The 18,763-nt window shown below is 31.9% G+C and overlaps 2 protein-coding genes across 2 annotated transcripts; one reads left to right on the forward strand and one right to left on the reverse strand.

The window, feature by feature from the left end:
* Positions 1–925: 925 nt before the first annotated feature.
* LOC122586611 (inactive protein kinase SELMODRAFT_444075-like) lies at positions 926–5,282 on the forward strand. The gene is made up of 8 exons (XM_043758589.1): positions 926–1,293; positions 1,426–1,562; positions 2,605–2,699; positions 2,815–3,728; positions 3,868–4,028; positions 4,131–4,207; positions 4,427–4,745; positions 4,862–5,282. Exons 1-8 carry the CDS (start codon positions 1,092–1,094, stop codon positions 5,003–5,005), a joined length of 2,049 nt encoding a protein of 682 aa, XP_043614524.1. The 5' UTR covers positions 926–1,091; the 3' UTR covers positions 5,006–5,282.
* A 938-nt stretch (positions 5,283–6,220) lies between these two features.
* On the reverse strand, positions 6,221–7,970 carry LOC122586612 (protein JINGUBANG-like). Its single transcript, XM_043758590.1, has 2 exons — positions 7,478–7,970; positions 6,221–7,135 (listed from the first exon to the last, which is right to left on the reverse strand). Exons 1-2 carry the CDS (start codon positions 7,895–7,897, stop codon positions 6,416–6,418), a joined length of 1,140 nt encoding a protein of 379 aa, XP_043614525.1. The 5' UTR covers positions 7,898–7,970; the 3' UTR covers positions 6,221–6,415.
* Between the last annotated feature and the right edge of the window lie 10,793 nt (positions 7,971–18,763).

Here is an 18,763-nt window from a genome sequence, read left to right on the forward strand (position 1 = left end):
ACTTGAGAAGAAAAAAAAATTTATATTTATTTTAAATCATCAACTTGAGATAGGTTTTTTTTTTGAACGACAATATCTATATATTTATTTTTTTAAAGTTACTATTGTCACTCAAATCAATAGTCCTAATTGTTATCTAATTATCATAAGACATGTGATTAAAAGTAAACGTATTCATGTTATGACCCACATCATGATCAAATACATATACTTGAATGTCAAGTACAAAATCACAAGTATATTTATATTTTAATTCTTAATTATTTTTCATAATAATATCACATTATGAGTACAACTGATTTCAACAAATTCTATAATAAGGAAATTATTATAGCATATGCCTTGTGGAATGACTACGTCAAACAATTTCATCAATATGTCTCAACTAATAATGACAGTAACAAACATGTGATTATTGGACTACAACTTGCAAAATATAATACTTAGAACTGTATATCTTCAAAATTATAAGATTGTATAATATAAATGTATGAAGATTTAATATTAATAATACCATACGTCTAAAATATAGTATCTGACTTAATGAGGTTATTATAACAATTAATCTAAAACTTATGAAAAGTGCAAGTAATGCCACAAATGAAATACTGTTGTATAAATAATAATAAAAAAAGGTCCAGGACTATCAACTACTCTAACTAGTATGTTAACATTTTTAGTTTTGACAAGTTATTATAAAAATGTATAATATAAAATATTTATCAAGAAGATAATTATTGTCCGTCAGAAAAATAATATGTACAAAGTTTAAAAAAATGATGAAAGAATATGTCGTGAAAAAGTAGTGAATAATTTGCCATAATTTAGAAGTATGTTAAACAATAATGATATTGTATGTATGTAAATGTAAATGTAAATGTCATCACATGCAGAGAATGACCTGTCTTGACTCTTGACAACAACATGCCCCCACCCACCCACTACATCACCATCATCCATCCATCTAAGCTACTTGCCTTGCAGCAAAGGGTTGGGTTCATCATCATCATCATCCATAACGCTTAATTTGTGAATCCAGTATATCTATATCTATTTTTTTTATTTTTTTTTTAATTTCCGGGCCAAAATTGATGTTCCCGCCAAGAAAAGAGCAGCAGGCTGCGGTTGTAAAAGCAGAACGAGAACGTAACATGCCGGAGAATGTGATCGTTGCGGTGAGAGCGGACGAAAAGGTCGTCTCGAAAACGGCTTTGGGTTGGGCTCTATCTCATGTGGTTCATCCTGGTGACTGTGTTATCTTGCTTGCAGTATTTCCTGGCAACAAATCATCTAGTAATCCAAATCATATTCATACTTTTGTACTCGTATTATTATTATTATTATTGATGGAGCTGAGTGTGTTTTTTTTCTTATAAATTTATACTGTTTTTGGTTATTCTGATCAGTTGGATGGCCATTTTTCAGGTAGGAAATTATGGAGGTGGCCCCGATTAAATGGAGACTGTCGGAAGAATGAAGATTGTGTAAATTTACCTGATCGAATATGTCAGATCTCGGAGGCTTGTTCACGGATGGTACTTCAGTTTCAACATCAGTTCGAGGTAACTAATTATAACATTTACTATAAATTTTTACTTAATATGGTCACTGAATTAACCACCCAAAGTAATAAATGGAAGAAAAAGTAACAAACCTTATAAATAATGTGATTTAATTGTTGTATCCAATGATGAAAGTCGCCTGAATTTATGTGATCCGGGAAATATAATAAATTTTCACTTCTACAAATTGGAAGTATAATAATTGTTGTTATTTCGTTCCTTTGGATGTCGAGTCGTTGTAAGAAGGTCGAATTCTTGTGGCACTCTTGGTTTAATAGCCCAAACTACATGATGTAATTTTTCGGCATCTTGCCGATTTGTAAATATAATTTTGCTGATCAAAAAAATATATATAATAATAATAATAATTGTGTTCTGTTTATGCAATTAGGTTAGTGATCCATGTTAGCAGTATTTGAAAATGTATAAACCTGTTTATCAGCTAGTCATGAGGACACGTAAAAAATATTTTAGTGTCATCAATTAAGCTAGTGTGCCGTTTTTAAACTCGGTTGGTTTAGTGTATTATGGTATCGACTTCATCTTTGGTGGGTCAATAATCCAGAGGATATAAGCAAAGTGCTTCCTACCCATAGATTATGTGAGAGTTATCCTTTTTCAAATTTGGCAGTTGGCACCAAGCTAACTTCATACAAGTCAGGCTGATTTGGTGTTGATATAAAATCGTTAGGTATTTCTGTGATAAGCCATCTCATGAAGAAAATAATGTCAGATAAGGTAGCAAAAAAACTGGCCAGCAGATCATATTACGAGTATCAAATTAGCCCATATCTTAGAGTATGATCTCAATGTCATGATAATTTTGATTAAGATTAGCAAAATGGACCAACGACATTATAATTTTATGACAGTCTCCCTTCTTTTACTTATTACAGTCATTATGTTTAGCTCGATCATCTGAATTAGCCCAATAAATTCATGATGTTTAATTCTATATATGAAAGATGTATTCATCTATATATGTAACTTACATATTACTCCGTATAATTTATATTCACTTTAAATAGATTCTCAACTATAGGTCATGGTGCAAATCAAAGTGGTATCAGGAATACCTGCAGGTGCGGTGGCAGCTCAAGCAAAGTATAATGCAGTCAACTGGGTCATATTGGATAAGTAAATAGAAGTAAAACTATTACCTCATTAATTGCCACTACATTTAGCTACTAGTCTTTGCATTATTTGGAAATGTTGTAATGTAATATACTAAACGTTCCTGTTGTTACATCAGGAAATTGAAACAAGAACTTAAACACTGCATGGATGAACTGCAGTGCAACGTTGTTGCGATGAAAGGTTCAGAACCAAAAGTCCTCAAGCTCAATCTGGGCCGATCTGATGAGCTCCAAACCCCCTTCTTTTCAGCAGTTTCCACACCTATGGCGGACCCTGAAAAGCATTTAGGCCACGGGGTAAATCATTCAACTCCAGTTAGCAGTCCTGAACAAACATCCACATTTTATCCACAATCTTCTGTTTTCCTTGTGTACAAACAAAACCCGCTTTTTGAAGGGATGATCAAAGGAAAACCATCACAAGTCAACAAAACTATTAACTATGATGATCCAGAAACTGCAATGGATTCTTGTGGGGAAAGAATCATAACTCTCTCACTATTAGTGCCTAAAAACAACATTGTAAATGATAATTCTAAAATTATTCGCAATTCACAACATTCCTACTCTACCCATTTTGATGAAAATAGATCAAGTAAAGTACCTAAAGTTAATATTTATAGTTCTGGAATTAGAGAGGCGGTTTCTTTGGATAGAACATTATCATTACCACCTCCCTTGTGCTCCCTTTGTCAATACCAAGCACCCGCCTTGGTAAAGCCGTTGAGACAATTTTCTTACACTGAGCTACAAGGAGTCACGGATGGTTTCTCTGATGCAAGTTTTGTGGCAGAGGGTGAGTTATGGGTTGTTTACAAAGCAGTGTTGAAAGATGGGCTAGTCGTTGCAATCAAACAGTTAAAATTTTCTGGGTCCCATGGAGATGTTGATTTCTGCAAAGAGGTGAGAGTACTGAGTTGCGCACAGCATAAAAATGTGGTCTTGCTAGTTGGCTTTTGCATTGAGGGAAATCAAAGACTATTGGTTTATGAGTATGTATGCAATGGCTCGTTGGACATTCATTTACACAGTATATCCTTTTTCTCTCTTCATTTTTTTTGTACAGCTCTATGTAACCATAGATTAAGGGAAGTAAAATATATGTATAGAGTATAGACTACAATAAACTTTGGGGATTTACTTCATAATCATACCTGTTGGAATAACAGTGAGCAAGAGAACATATCTAGACTGGCCATCACGTCTAAAGATAGCACTTGGAACAGCAACAGGATTGCGGTATCTTCATGAGGATTGTAGGGTGGGCTGCATAGTTCACAGAGATATGCGGCCTAAAAACATCCTGTTAACCCATGATTACGAGCCATTGGTAACTAAACATCCTGAAGCCTTTTCATAGTTATGTAAAGTGTAAAAGGATAATTAACATTTGTTGCTTTAATCTCTAGAAATTGTGTTTCTATTTATATAGGTTGCTGACTTTGGGCTTGTTAGCTTGCACACTGAACAAGATATGTATGATGAGGAACGACCCGTTGGAACTTCAGGGTACTTCTTGCTCTATGTATATGGTTATTAAAGTGGCTAGGATGTGTAATTTCATGTAAAATCGGTGCTCTTCAGAACAAAAGCATAGTTTTTCTAAATTTCAAATGTTCTTCTGTGAAATTTAGTTCATATTATCATAATAAATAACAGGACTATGACTTGGATGCATCTTATATCTCCTGTATTTCTCTGTCTTAATGAAGACTATGTCTATTATAGGTATCTTGCACCAGAATACTTCAATGATGGACTAATAACAGAGAAAGTTGACATATATGCATTTGGATTAGTACTTTTAGAGTTAATTACTGGTCGAAGGACCAGTGAGTTACAATGCAAGGCACGCAATTTTTGGCATGATGTTTATGCATCACAGGAAATGGAACCTGTACATTTTCTTGCTTATAAGCATAAATTGCTCGACACACGCTTAGGCTCTTATCAACCTCACAATTTTCCTCCTGCCTTACATGCTATTGGTCATGCTGCCTCATTGTGTCTTCAAAAGGATCCAGATTGCAGACCACCCATGTCAAAGGTTTATTATATTGATATACATTTACATCTTGATAGAATCCATAATATTTACTGCCTCTATTATGTTGTGGATAGTATGCATTATGGTAACTTTTTTATTACCTTTATGATTGTTAGGTGCTTAAAGTATTGGAAGGAGAAACAAGGAATTACTTGAGTATAGACGTGAATTCCAATGGTTGCAGAAGTGGTCGTTTGAGAGCAGCTATTCTCAATGCTCAAATTGAGAGGAGGGGGCACTCTCGAAGACTGTCATACTAAAATGGTACAGTATACAAGTGTGAAGATTTGAATTCAATATTTATACTACTATACTAGCATTTGTAAATGTAAATTCCATATATTCGCAGTCCTGTAACTAAAACACTGAACTACAGTGTCTAAGTAGGAAAGATTGCCTTCGAAAAGAAAGAAGAAAGAAGAAAGAATTAAAAAAAAAAATAGGGGAAGGAAAAGCAGTGCATTCATACTGTCATACATACCAAAAAAATAATCTTCATAATCATAATTCATAAAGTTTCAACTATGTATTGTAGAACAAGCCAGTGTCATAATATATTTGATAAATTAAATACAGGGCAATATGATCATTTTAGCCCGACATTTGTCTTACAATTAAAAGAGTTCAAGAAAGACAATATGAAATTGTGATGGAGATACGATTCAACTTTCTATCTCTTATTCTTCTTTATCAAAAAGCCTTGAAAATTCCAAACTTATTCTAACAATTTGGTTCAACTTCCATTAGCGTTTATTTTCTAGTGTTTTTTAGGCATATTTTGGGCTTGTTGGATTGAAATTATACTTTTTCACTTTCCATTGAACATATTATAATTAGTTGTGGCCTTGTTGTCTTCTATTTTTAAAAGTTTTAGCTTGCTCAAAGAGTCAAAGTAAGGTCAAACTGAATTCCATGATCACTAAAACAACATATTTTATTATACAGGGTTCCATTAAACTGGGTTAACTTAAAGAGCACTTGTGTGGATGGTTGAAAACAACCGGCTGAGTGCGTGCTCACACCACAAACGGTAACATCACATACATAACCAGTGTACAACACTGAATCTTGCTAAAATGGGGTGACTCATCTCATTGAACCACAATGTGATCACCTCCACACCAAAATCGGTGTGACCACCCCGAGAGAGATAGCATAAATAACGACATCATTACATGGTGGTGCCGGGTGCGTATCAGGTCGTGACGATCCACAATGTCTGATCTAATTATCTTAATCGTTAGCATGACATTTATTTTATACTACTAGTATATGTCTCAAAGTCCCGAGGTATAAGGTTTTGTGAAATACGAGTAGAAAAGGGTATCGAATAAAGTGCTATATGTCATCATCCAATAATGCTCCATAGACATCATGAAAAAGTGGAAAAAGTAAGAGAATGTACGGATGACATTTAGAACGCCATTAGAATAAATCTAACAATAGTGACATTACATAAATGTCATGTTTAAATTTTCCATTTCTCATGTTCTTTTACTACCTTCATTTGAACTTTTCACACTAGTATAGTACTACATAAATAACATTACAATCAAGGCCCCACTATCACCACTCTTAACCATCCACGAACTCATACCAAAAAACCATGAGCAACCAATAATCAACCAACCACCAACAACTAAGGCCCACAACAAGTCCGTACTTAAACATCAACATCTAACATTCATTTGCATTATGCCCGGTGAATTCTCGGACACACTCCATACCTTAACCGATTTATCCAAACTACCACTATAAACAACCCATTTCCCACCCGAACTCGACTCGCCTTCCTTCTCCACCGCAACGCACTTGACCGGCCCCGTATGTCCTGTCAAAACCGACAAACATGTATGTATAGGCGTACATCCCTCTCTTTTCCACACACATATAGTTTTATCAGCCGAGCCACTAAATACTAAATTCCCAGCAACCGCAAGACATAAAACCGCCAATTTATGTCCCTTTATCACTCCCCCGTGTGACAACTGTTTTTCACGCTCCCAAAAATTCACTATCCCGTCTGATGACCCGCAATACACAAACGAACCATGTTTCGACACAACTAAAGATGTCACGGCGCATTCTTGGTCTAGTAACGTTTGTACGTACTTATGTTTCATGTTTTTACCTTTTCCTTCTCGTTTCCATACCTTGACCGACCCTTCGGCTGACCCGGTGATCACTAGGCTATCTCCCGTGGAGACGACCGAGTTCACCGCGTCATCATGAGCCTTTACGGACTCTAGACACTTGGAGTTGGACATTTTCCATACCTTGAATGTCCTGTCCCATGATCCTGAATAAAGCAAACCTTCTTCTTCATTTATGCTTAGACATGAAATCGCGTCGCAGTGCTTGATCCATAGTGCTGTACGGTTGCGTTTCACCTTCATATATATAAATGTATATATAATTAATTCGTAAATATGGATTTTTCTAATGACAATCCCAAGTGTTATCAATAATAATCTGTATAAAAAACTTGTACTTTTTATATCAAAAGTCTAACTTCTGAATTTGTGATAAAAACACTAGTACTAATCTATGTACGTTAGTTTAATTAACAAGCATGCTAACAACAATATTTTAGACTGAATAATATTTTGGTGAACTATTATTGATTTTTAAGACGTATTATACATTTAAAGAACTTTATTTTAATTAAAGTTTTGGTTTATATAAATGATGATGATGATGATGATGATGATGATTATAATATAAGAATATACCTCAACGTAATTTTTAGACTTCATGGAGCTTTTAAGGATGTCAAAAAACGTAGGAAAAGTACCAATACGTTTATGAATTCTCGGGTCTTTCGTGTTTGATTTCCAAACACGAACCTTCCCGTCCTGATGTCCGGTGAAAATCTTGTCACCGGATATGATAATAGCTTTCACAAGACCGCTATTGGACTTAAATGTGGTTAACATCTTCATGTTCTTCCACCCATGAATGTTTTTGCTATCAGATCCGGTGTAGAGAAGGCCACGGAACGCAGCAAGAGAGTAAATGTGGCCTTCCTCCCGGACCAAAGACCCAATGAGGCCGTCCTGATCCGGGCTGCTTGTATTGGACCATGAAGCTGGTTGGAAAGGGCAGCTTTGGTTCCAAGGTGACATCATCATTGGAGAAGCCTCATCGCTCATACGGTTTGATTCATTTTCATCGATGTTGCTATAATCGTCCTCTTCGTCTTGATAGTTTGTTTGATTTGAATACATTGTCATATAATAAGTTTTCTACAATTATATATATGTCTTAAAGATAAACAATATATATGTATAAATCAAAATGTGGATAACTGGTGTATATTACAATATATTTCTTGAGCTAGCTAGATTCATGGAATAATCAATAATGATATATGTAACTTATGTGTATAGACAAACTTGTGTTTTGGAAAAGGAATTTTGGGATGGATGGTGAGGGAAGAAAGTGAGAGGGGATTGATAGGAGAAAAAGGGTATAAATAGAGTATTTGGATTAGGGAAATGGTGACACATGTAAGGGAAAAGGAATTAAAAAATATATTGCAATCGCACGGAAATTGGTTTTCTGTTGGTAACTTTTGTCCCTCCAATGATGCTTCAATTTTCTTATAATATATACTCTCAAATCTCCCTCAACCAATAAACATAAAGCAACATGTGTTAATGTTTCTAGTTGGATATATAAATATTGGTTTGCAAACAAAAAGAGAATCAACTAGATAGATAATAATTATCAATTCTTGGAAAACGACGATCGATATCTACTACTATACGGAGTAAAATTTAGCATGAAGAGCTAGAAGCACATTTTTAACGTAGATAACATACTCATATATAGAAGAGTGCAACATTATATATAGAAGATTAGAAGTGACATATATACATGATACATATATGTAGTAGATTCTTCACTAATTACGTATTACAATCGTTACTAATTACTACAATGGTCGATTATTATTGTATTTAAAGCTCAAACTCGACTCAAGAATATCAACCGCACTAACTCGATTATTATTGTAATTTAAATGCATGTTCCACTTTAAAAAAATATATATATAGTCAAAAGTTGTTTTGAAAAACTTTTTTTGCGAAAATTTTTGAAAACTTTTCTAATCTAGTCCAACTGATGATTATTCTTTACATGAAAACTGTTTTTTAATTGTTTTCTGAATAACTTATGTGTAATTTTGAAGTTTATAATTGTGTGGGGGCATAGATTATCATCCGTTATACAATTATGTGGAGATTTGGATTCTTGATCACATGTGCACGAATATTGCTATGATCACATGTATGCAAGTCGATCACATGTAATCATAGCAATATTCGTGCACATGTGATCAAGAATCCAAATCTCCACATAATTGTATAACGGATGATAATTCATGCCTCCACACAATTATAAACTTCAAAATTACACATAAGTTATTCAAAAAACAATTTTAATGTAAAGAATAATCATCGGTTGAGCTTGATTTGAAAAGTTCTCAAAGGTTCTCGCAAAAAAAGGGTTCTCAAAATAACTATATATATATATATATATATATATAAGTTTATAAACTCTTTTTATTTCCCCTTATGTCTTTCTACTAACTGTTGGTCACAAGTTCGAAACCTTTGTAATACATATTAGGAAGTCTTTGCCAATTAGCTAGGGCATGAGGGTTTCTCTAACATTTAGCTAGTTTACTTTTGAACGGTAGTGGGACTTCTACAATCAGTTATGCCATCGGATTGACTGTGTTGGTGACGTGTCCGATCTCTACCGAACGATGAAGAGAGTGGTTGATCTCTACCGGACGATGAAGAGACAATGACGTTGAGTCCAATCATTATTGTTATTAAAAAAAAAAAACTCTTTTTATTTCCATATGATGAGTTTGATGAGTTGGACCCGAAAGAATCCCAAGATATATAGACTCAATGCTAAGATCGACTTGGTAAAATGTCTTCACTTGTTTTTACTTTATGGTCTACGCTTTAACTTTTATGAAGATTTGAATTAAGGTCGTTACATTTAAATACCTGATTCATGCTAAGATCGACTTGGTGAAATGTCTTCACTTGATGAATAAAAATCTTTTTACTATCAATCCTGTAGACGTAAGCCATGATGCACAAATATCATTGAGCTCATGATCTAGTATTTTATTGCTTAATTAAGCTACAGTACTACTATATATCGATCAACCCTGCCAAAAGTGCTTTTCCAGCTCAAGTTCTACATATTGGACAAGAATATTTGTCATAATTAATAATGATACATATATATATATATATAGGTAACATGCCAAACAGTAAACCAAAACTATATATGCAGTTTTGTATATTCTTACCGTAGTTTTCTATATATATAAGAGTTAAAGAAAATACGAACTTATCTATAATCAAATACACTATGATCTCGGAGTTTACCCATTTGCATGTCATGCACGTGATTTAATTCCTTGTATCCCGCTGCTAACTAATGTAACTTCTCAATTCATTTTTGTTATTTTCCTGGGCCAAATACTAATTAAATCACTGGAGCACAAGTAAATATGTATCTAAAGTTAGAAAGGGTATATTATTGTGCACCTTTGCTGTTAAAACTATCGTACGTTCTGATTTGACAAATAGATTATCGATATATGCCATCAATGCATCAGTTTTTAACTTTTTATAATTTATGTGTAGTGCAATATAAAATAGCTAGGGGAAAACTAAGGCATATATGCTAGCAGCTCGATTAATATATATCTTGAGAGCTTATTTAATTTCGAATGTCACGGGTTGATGACACTTAAGATATTCAACTAAAATCCTCATCGATCATTATATTTATTAGGACTACTATCAAATAAAAAAAATGATAATTAACGGGGCTAAACCCGATCCGATCCGGGTTGACCCGTGACCCGCAAGTGCATGAAAACGGAACCGTGACCCAACCCATGAAGGTTTGGGTGGGTCACAGGCAGGTCATGGGTTTTCTTCACATATTCTCAGTTTTTGGCAACACTTGACCTAGTCCAGCCAACCCGTGACCTAGGAATGCAACAAATGCATGACCCGTGACCCGACCTGTTAGGGTTCCGGGCAGGTCACGAGTTTTTTACGGATCATTTGCACATCCCTCGTTATATACACGAAGGTAATAATATACATATATACTTTCAAGCTAGCTAGCTAGCGACTTGAACCGTGTATGTCAAAAACCTTAGGCCTGGTTGTAAACATCAACATCCGCCATCAATCACTTTAGCATATATAAACAATTCCAACGATATATTGTATCACTACTCAAGTCATATCAAACGAAACCACATATATATATAAGCTTTAAAATGATGGGTTGACTACAAGAATACAAGATTAATAATGAAAGTGTCCGCGGAACTTAAATTGAGTGCATTATGGAACAAATTAGTCGAGAGATATATAGCCAACCCGAACACATTCGCACGTGCAAGCAATAGGTGTTGCAAGGGAAGAGTTACATGTAGCACCAGCTGAGCAGAACTTTTTATTTAATTTTCTATATATGTTCTTTCGTCCTTTGGGTAAATTTTCTACTAAATATTATGTAATTAAGTTTTCACCAGGTTGATGCTATATCTATATCTCCTTATATTTTCAATATTGAACTTAAAATTTTCAATATTGATTTTAAGTACTTCCCCAAAATGTCTCTCCTATCTATTCTATATTTATCTAAAATAACTATAATACCCTTTCGCTCTTCTCAAATCTCAACCAATCATCTTTTTTCTCTCCTCACCATAAATCATTTATTCCTCCAATTCATTCAAAATCTTTTATCTCAAAAACCGTACATCGATAAATTATAAAAATTGTATGGGTGTTCTTAAAATTTCATGCTCTTTCATTAGAGATGTCATTCGATATACTTTCGACAAATTTTTAAATCCGAGGGCGGAGCCCGGCTAAGGCATTTGACTATCATACTCTATGACATATCAACTCCTATAACCTATCATACTCTATGACCTAGGTATCACCCCACCATCTCACCGCCGCAACGTGCAGATACTTGCTCTCGTTGTTATATATACATCGTCCATATATAGAAGCTTTAATTTGGATATATAAGGCCTTTGGCTAAAACTCAAACTTTTGGTTTAAGAAGAGTTTGAGCTAGATCGACTTTATGTTGACTAGCTAAAAGAGCTCGAGAATGTGAATTACAGTATCTACTAATAAACTAAAACAGGATTAACTATTTTTTTAAATAACATGTGGCACAACATTTAGAGAACATGTGTCTTTATTAATGTATGCTTATCATATTAGGATACTAATTGCTTAAATGTACTATAAATACCATTATTTCGGTCACTTTTTGTCAAAAAAAATTAGTGTATACTTATCTAAGTGTAAGTAGTCCTAATATCAGTGCGCAATACACGGTCGTCTAATAATTTTTATATTTTTTTCCATATATATAATAAATATTATATATATATATATATGGAAAAAGGAATAGGAGGCTATTAAGCACATAAGTTGGGTGGATAACCTTTCACATACCTTTTTTTAAACTATAAAAATCATGTGAGGTCAAACATTTATTCAAAATATTAAAAAATAGTATGTGAGGGGTTTTTCACCCAAGTTAAATGCATAACAGCCTCATATTCACTTTTCCATATATATATTAGTTGACACATAAAATTGAAACATTCATAAAATTACATTACATAATTTTTTTTATCATAATTATTAGATTTTTTTAGTAAATGAAATGCAATATATACACATTTAGTTATTGTATATTCAGAAACTAAAGATTCTTCTAGTATATGTCATGTTAATTAATATTTAATTATATATACATTTTAAAATTCTAATTTTGTAACATTTTATTTAATAATTCGAAATTATAAAAGATTCATTCTGTTGTTTATATGTTATTGTTAGAATAATTCATATTTTGATTAGTATCGAATGTTGTGCGTTGACTATATTTATCTTAAACAATCTGATAATTTAAAATAACAATCATTATTATAATTATAATTACTATTATAATATTATCTACTACTCCTTTATGATGATTATTCACTTCCTATTTTAGAAAAGGGTTAGAGAATAGTTAGATGGGAAAATACTAGATTTGTCCTTAATAAACAACCTTTAATGAAAGGGTTATTAGATATTACCAAAATTACCCTTAATGAATTAATTTAGACTTTAAACTTTTATCTTTTAAAATATCACTATCACCATTGTATCAACTTACGGTTAGACCACTCGACACCAATTGTCGATATCATCGATCACCACCCATCACCGACACCACTAAACCACCGTTGCCGCATTGTGCGGATACAATGTTGGTATATATATTAAAAAAGTTTAGAAAGACATCAGTTTAATACAAAAGTTCATTTTAACATAAAAAGGATTGAAGATACCACTCATCAATACATAGTTAGGAACACCAACAAATTAAATTAAAAACCCAGATTGAAAGAAGTCGAGAACATTAAGATATGCGAGTGACACCATATCGGAACCATGACGACGCGATTTGCGAATGAAATCATTTAAAGACAGATTCCAATTGCACTTTGTTTTGAGGTAAATTTTTTTTATGTTGTCCATTTTTTGTTGTTATATGTAATTAGTTTATCTTCGTATGTGTGTTGTACATGTGATATATAGGCAGAAACAATCAAAACTGAAAATTCTAATAATGTAAAATAGCATCCAACATTGTTACTACTTTTTAGAATTTAGAAGATTACAACGACTTATTCACCCAAAATTTACACATAAACATGTCGAGAAAACAGAGGACCATTCCTCGTAATCCCCTTCTAGGAAATCCTCTTCTTGTTCGTCTTTGATAACCATTGCAGATGCCATACTTCTATCGACACCTGATTATAGTTGGGAACAATGTCATTCTATCTTCAACAAAAACCCGATGGGTTTACTATCCTATGAAAACATAAAAGGGGGCTGATTCTTACCCATCGGTGTTCAAAGATCAATATAAGTCTTGAACTTTTAAGGGACTGATGGAATTCAAAGATAATATTGATGAACTGATGATGCCATTTTTTTATTTTTTATTTTGCCTTAATTTAATTTAAATTAAATTAGGAGGGTGAAAGGAAGAGATTATCATATGTATTTGAAAACAAATCAAGATAGTGGAATGGTGGATTATTTGATGATGTTCCAGATAAAGCTGATGGGAAATTGTAATTAAAAACAAATCAAGATATGGTTGAATGGAATTTATCGTCCATGGTTTGTTTCGTAAGAGAAAACTAAGTAATTAAATAAATAAGATTAATAAACGAGGGCATAATTTTCAATTTATTAATGTTTCCTTGGATTGATAAAAATGTTCCATGTAAATATCACCACAATCGATCATCCATCTCATTTACGAGAAATAAAATTTAACCCAAGAAAAATCCATATCTTTATTTTTAAATTAAATTGTTAATTTTTCAATTATATTTTATTTCTTTATATGATAAACTAAAATACCTAAAATGTCTTTATTAATAAAATAGTTAATATTATCAAGGAGTTTATTATAAACTCTTAAAAAATTAATTTACAATATTTATTACTTAATTTATAAAATAATCACATTATCCTTTACATTGTTATTGTCATGACATTGTCATTATCATTATCTCTGTAATACGCAAGTAAGTATTCATGTAGTAGTAGGTGATTTAGCCATTTAGGCTAGCTAATATTAATAATTAGGGAAGTCTTGGTTACATTTTTCATGTAACAAAAATATTGAAATTTCACTTTTTTTTTTTTTAATGTGTAATGAATTTTCTTCTTATGGTGGTATTTGGTTCTTGCACCCGATAAATGGAAATAATTGGATATAGGTTATTGATTTGACGTTGAGAAAAACTTATATAGTAGACATGAAAAAGTTAAAAAGAAAAAAAAAATAAAAAAATAGACGTATTGATTGGTTGAAAAACAAAAGGACCATGTAAATAAAAACACTATAAACCGCACGTCCCACACCTTTTGATTCGCCTTTTGCCCCGTGAAATTCCGACACGTAAAAACCATCCGATGATTACGACAGCCTCGACTTTCACCACGTGTCCGGTTGATATGCTTCGTTTTCCCTTTTCACCTCTCTCAGTGGATTCCCACCACCAAGATCTTCTTCATTAATTTTAGTATCTATTTTTCCCCTTCTTCAACTACTCATCTTTGGCCACGTATATCCCCCTTATTTGGACTTATGATGTGATAAATTTATTTATTTTACTAGTTTTAATATTCGTGCACGGTTGATATAATCTATATTACAATAATAATTATATAATTTAAATAAAAATTTACATGTAACTAATAATATATATTTTTTATTTTGGTAAAATATATGATACTATGATTTGCTTTATAATTGATGTTATGTTTTAATTAGATTAGTTAAAATATGTTAGTTTTGAAAATATTGTAATCCATTTAATTAGGTAATTATAGTTTCTAAAAGTTTATTTAAGTCATAGTATATATTAGATTTTAAACCCGTGTTCAACACTGGATATGGGATTTACGACATTAACAATAATAAATCTTCATACATTTAAGTCCTAAAAGATTATAATTTTAAAAAACACGGTTTTAAATGTTATATTTTCCAAGTTGTAGTGTAATAATCATAGGTTCGTCACTGTCATTATTAGCCTAGACATATTAATGGAATTGTTTGTCGTAGTCATTCCACAATGCACATGCTATATATAATAATTTCTTCATTATATAATATTTTGAAACCGGGTGTACTCATATTGTGATATTATTATGAAAAATAATTAAAAATTAAAATATAAACATATTTGTGATCTTGTACTTGACATTCAAGTATATGTATTTAATCATGATGCGCGTTCATAACACGCATATGTTTATTTTCAATAACTTGTTCTATGATAATATGATAACAATTAGGATTCTTTTTATATCCTTCGATAACAATTAGGACTCTTCTAATATTTGTTAATAAGTCATTAAGTTTTCAAATAATTTTTTGTAGAAAATATTTCATATGTTAAATTTTTTTTATTTAATTAAATGATTGTAAATTTTAAAAAATTCTCTCAAGTTGATGGCTAAAAATAAATATAAACTAAGTATTCAGGGCTAAAAAGTGTAAAATATTGATGAAAAACAAAAAAGTGTAAATTAATGAGACTTTTTCTACAAATTAATATAAATATTAATATAATAATATATTTGGATAATGATTATTAGGATTTTTAATTTGTAAGTTATCTTAATGATGACATCATCAAAAGTCAATTTGATGAAATCGAACGATGTGATTGGTTAATTAGTAATTAGTTCAACTGTTTTATAATATATATATATTAAGATAAGATTAAGATTAAGATATCAAAATAAGGAATGTTTCAGAGTGTATAGATATCTTTAGATTATTAATTCGTACGTAGAGATCTTTTGATATAATTAATTTAATAGTTTTAATGATAAATGGTATTTTTAAAGGGCATGGATTTTTTTAAATATAGATTAAAAGGACGCATGTCTTTTTAATATTACGCCAAGTGTCGATCAATAGATATTACACTTCTGTTTTAGTATATTGGTAGATATCTGTAGTCAATAAAAACACATTTATATTATTGTTTTGATAAAACTTAAAAGTAAATAGAAATACTTAATGGGTTTTGCTAAACGAAGCCCTAAGGGCTTTCGTTAAGGTGCATTAAATAGTTGTACAATTACCATAAAACCAGGAGGTGGATATTTGATATGGAAACGCATAACATTTTTATGCAAGTTAAGTAAAACCCTAAAGGCTTCATTTAGCATTTTCCGTATTTAATTATTGCTTTGGGTACAAGTTAGTGAATTACATATTTTTACTTTTTGCCGATTCGCTTAACAATCATAATTATGAAAAAAAAAAGGAAGCATTAATCATAAAATTATATGTTGTTATGTTATATTTTAAGTAATTACATATTTATATTTTAAGACAAACTAAAATAAAAATGTTGAAATATATTTTAGGATGGATTATAAAGTATTAACTTCTTTCATTTTTATCAAGTAAGTTATTAATAACCACAAAATGTTCCTTTCTTTTATAATATTCGTTATTTTAAAATATTTCTACTTAAAGTACTTAGGTAGGAAGGAATACAATTTAGTTATCCAATTCATTCCCTAATCAAAACTCTACAACTCACAATTACCTAATTTTACCCAATTTTTATCCAAATCACTGGCAATACATATCTAATTCTTTACCCAATTTCATTTTCTTTTTCATTTAATTTTAATACATATAATTAGAACCATATAAATATAAAACATAATTTCATTAAACTAAAAACCACAATACATAATATGGAAAATGATTAAATACGACTAAAAAACACTTAAATAAAACTAAAACACTTAATCAAAACTAAAATACTTAAATAAAACTTAAACTAAGCCTCGGAATAATCCGAGTTCACAGTGTTGTCACCGTCATTGCGGTGAATGTAGGGGTAGCGCTAAGGAGACTCGGCGGCCGCGCCTGGTAGAGGAGAAACGTACTCCTCCCCCGGGTCAGAGTAGTAAGGTACATCCTGACCACCACCCACATTGGCTTGCGAGAATACCCCGTGGTCTAGCGTCCGGGTCAATGTTGAAGAAGCAGCGTTTAACTGAAAAATAACTTGATTCAGCCAGTCGATCTTTTGTCAAAGATATACAAGATGCTCATTTTTCGCAATGTTACGTGCATAACCCGGGGCAATAAGTCGGTTGATTGCGGCTTACGGCTTACGAAGCCGCTTTGTTCTCAGAAACGCCCTGAATGACGTTATTGACATCTGAGAGGTGTTTGGAGTCGTGATTTAGGTGAGTTTGGATAGCCATTTTACAATCACGAAGGTCCATTGTAGTGATTTTGGTTGAAAGGAAATTGTGGATGAAATGAAAATTGGGTGAAAATGAAAGTTGTGGTGTAAAATTTGGAAGAAGAATGGGGTTTTTATGGGTGAAAAGGTAGAGAAGTGGGTTAAATTTTATTTTTTTTTTACATTCAGATCTAGCCGTTCGGGGGGGGGGGGACCCACTTGATGCCAACGTTCAAAATTGTTTACTCAAACACTTTAGCCGATCGGTTTACTTACCCAATTTCCTACCCGATCAGGCCTTAGCCGAAGCCTACCCGAACACCTTCCATGGTGTAGCCGATCGGGTATGCCTTAGCCGATGCCTACCCGACTCCCACTCCTTCCTACCTTATAATACACTTAGTAAGGTTAATTTTAGACCTTTAAGAAATCTACCGGGATTCAAATTCTACTGCTTACATTTATAAAAGTGAATTAATAGGGGTGGGTTTCGATAATGCTGGGTCTCATTCCAGATACGCGTTGTTCACGTTCCGCATACTGCCTAATTTAATGTCATTATATATGGTATTTCGAATGCTAACTACTAACTCGTTGTACGTTTAAAAAAATTCATATAAAAAACATATTTATATTATTAATATATCTTATTGAATTAATATCACAAACTACAAACTTCAACACAATATTTATGAAAGAATTAAAAATATAGTTTTGAGTGATGTCATATGAGTATATTAAGTGTATCAAATTTTTTTCCAATTATTTATGTAATTTCCACTCGCTTTAAATAATTTCAAATAAGGCTTATTTGATTCTTTTGATCAATTTCAAGAAATAATATACTTCACAAGTTTACATCTTTTAAATGTTAAAAATTTAGTTCAAAACTTATATTTATTACACATAACATTTGAACATACAAAATGATTAATCCTTCTAAAAAAATAGTCTAATAATCCGATCATAACTATTAGATGGAGACATGTGAAAAAATTAAAAGGATAAGATTAAGAAAGAGAATTAGTAGAATCCACGTGTCAACATCTAATAGTTTTAGGAGGAATTTTAAACTAATTTTTAAAAAAATAAATCATTTTTTCTTTTAAACGTATTAAAGAGTATTGTCTTTGTTCAAAAA

Source organism: Erigeron canadensis, chromosome 2 (assembly GCF_010389155.1).
Source record: "Erigeron canadensis isolate Cc75 chromosome 2, C_canadensis_v1, whole genome shotgun sequence".
Taxonomy (NCBI): Eukaryota; Viridiplantae; Streptophyta; class Magnoliopsida; order Asterales; family Asteraceae; genus Erigeron; species Erigeron canadensis.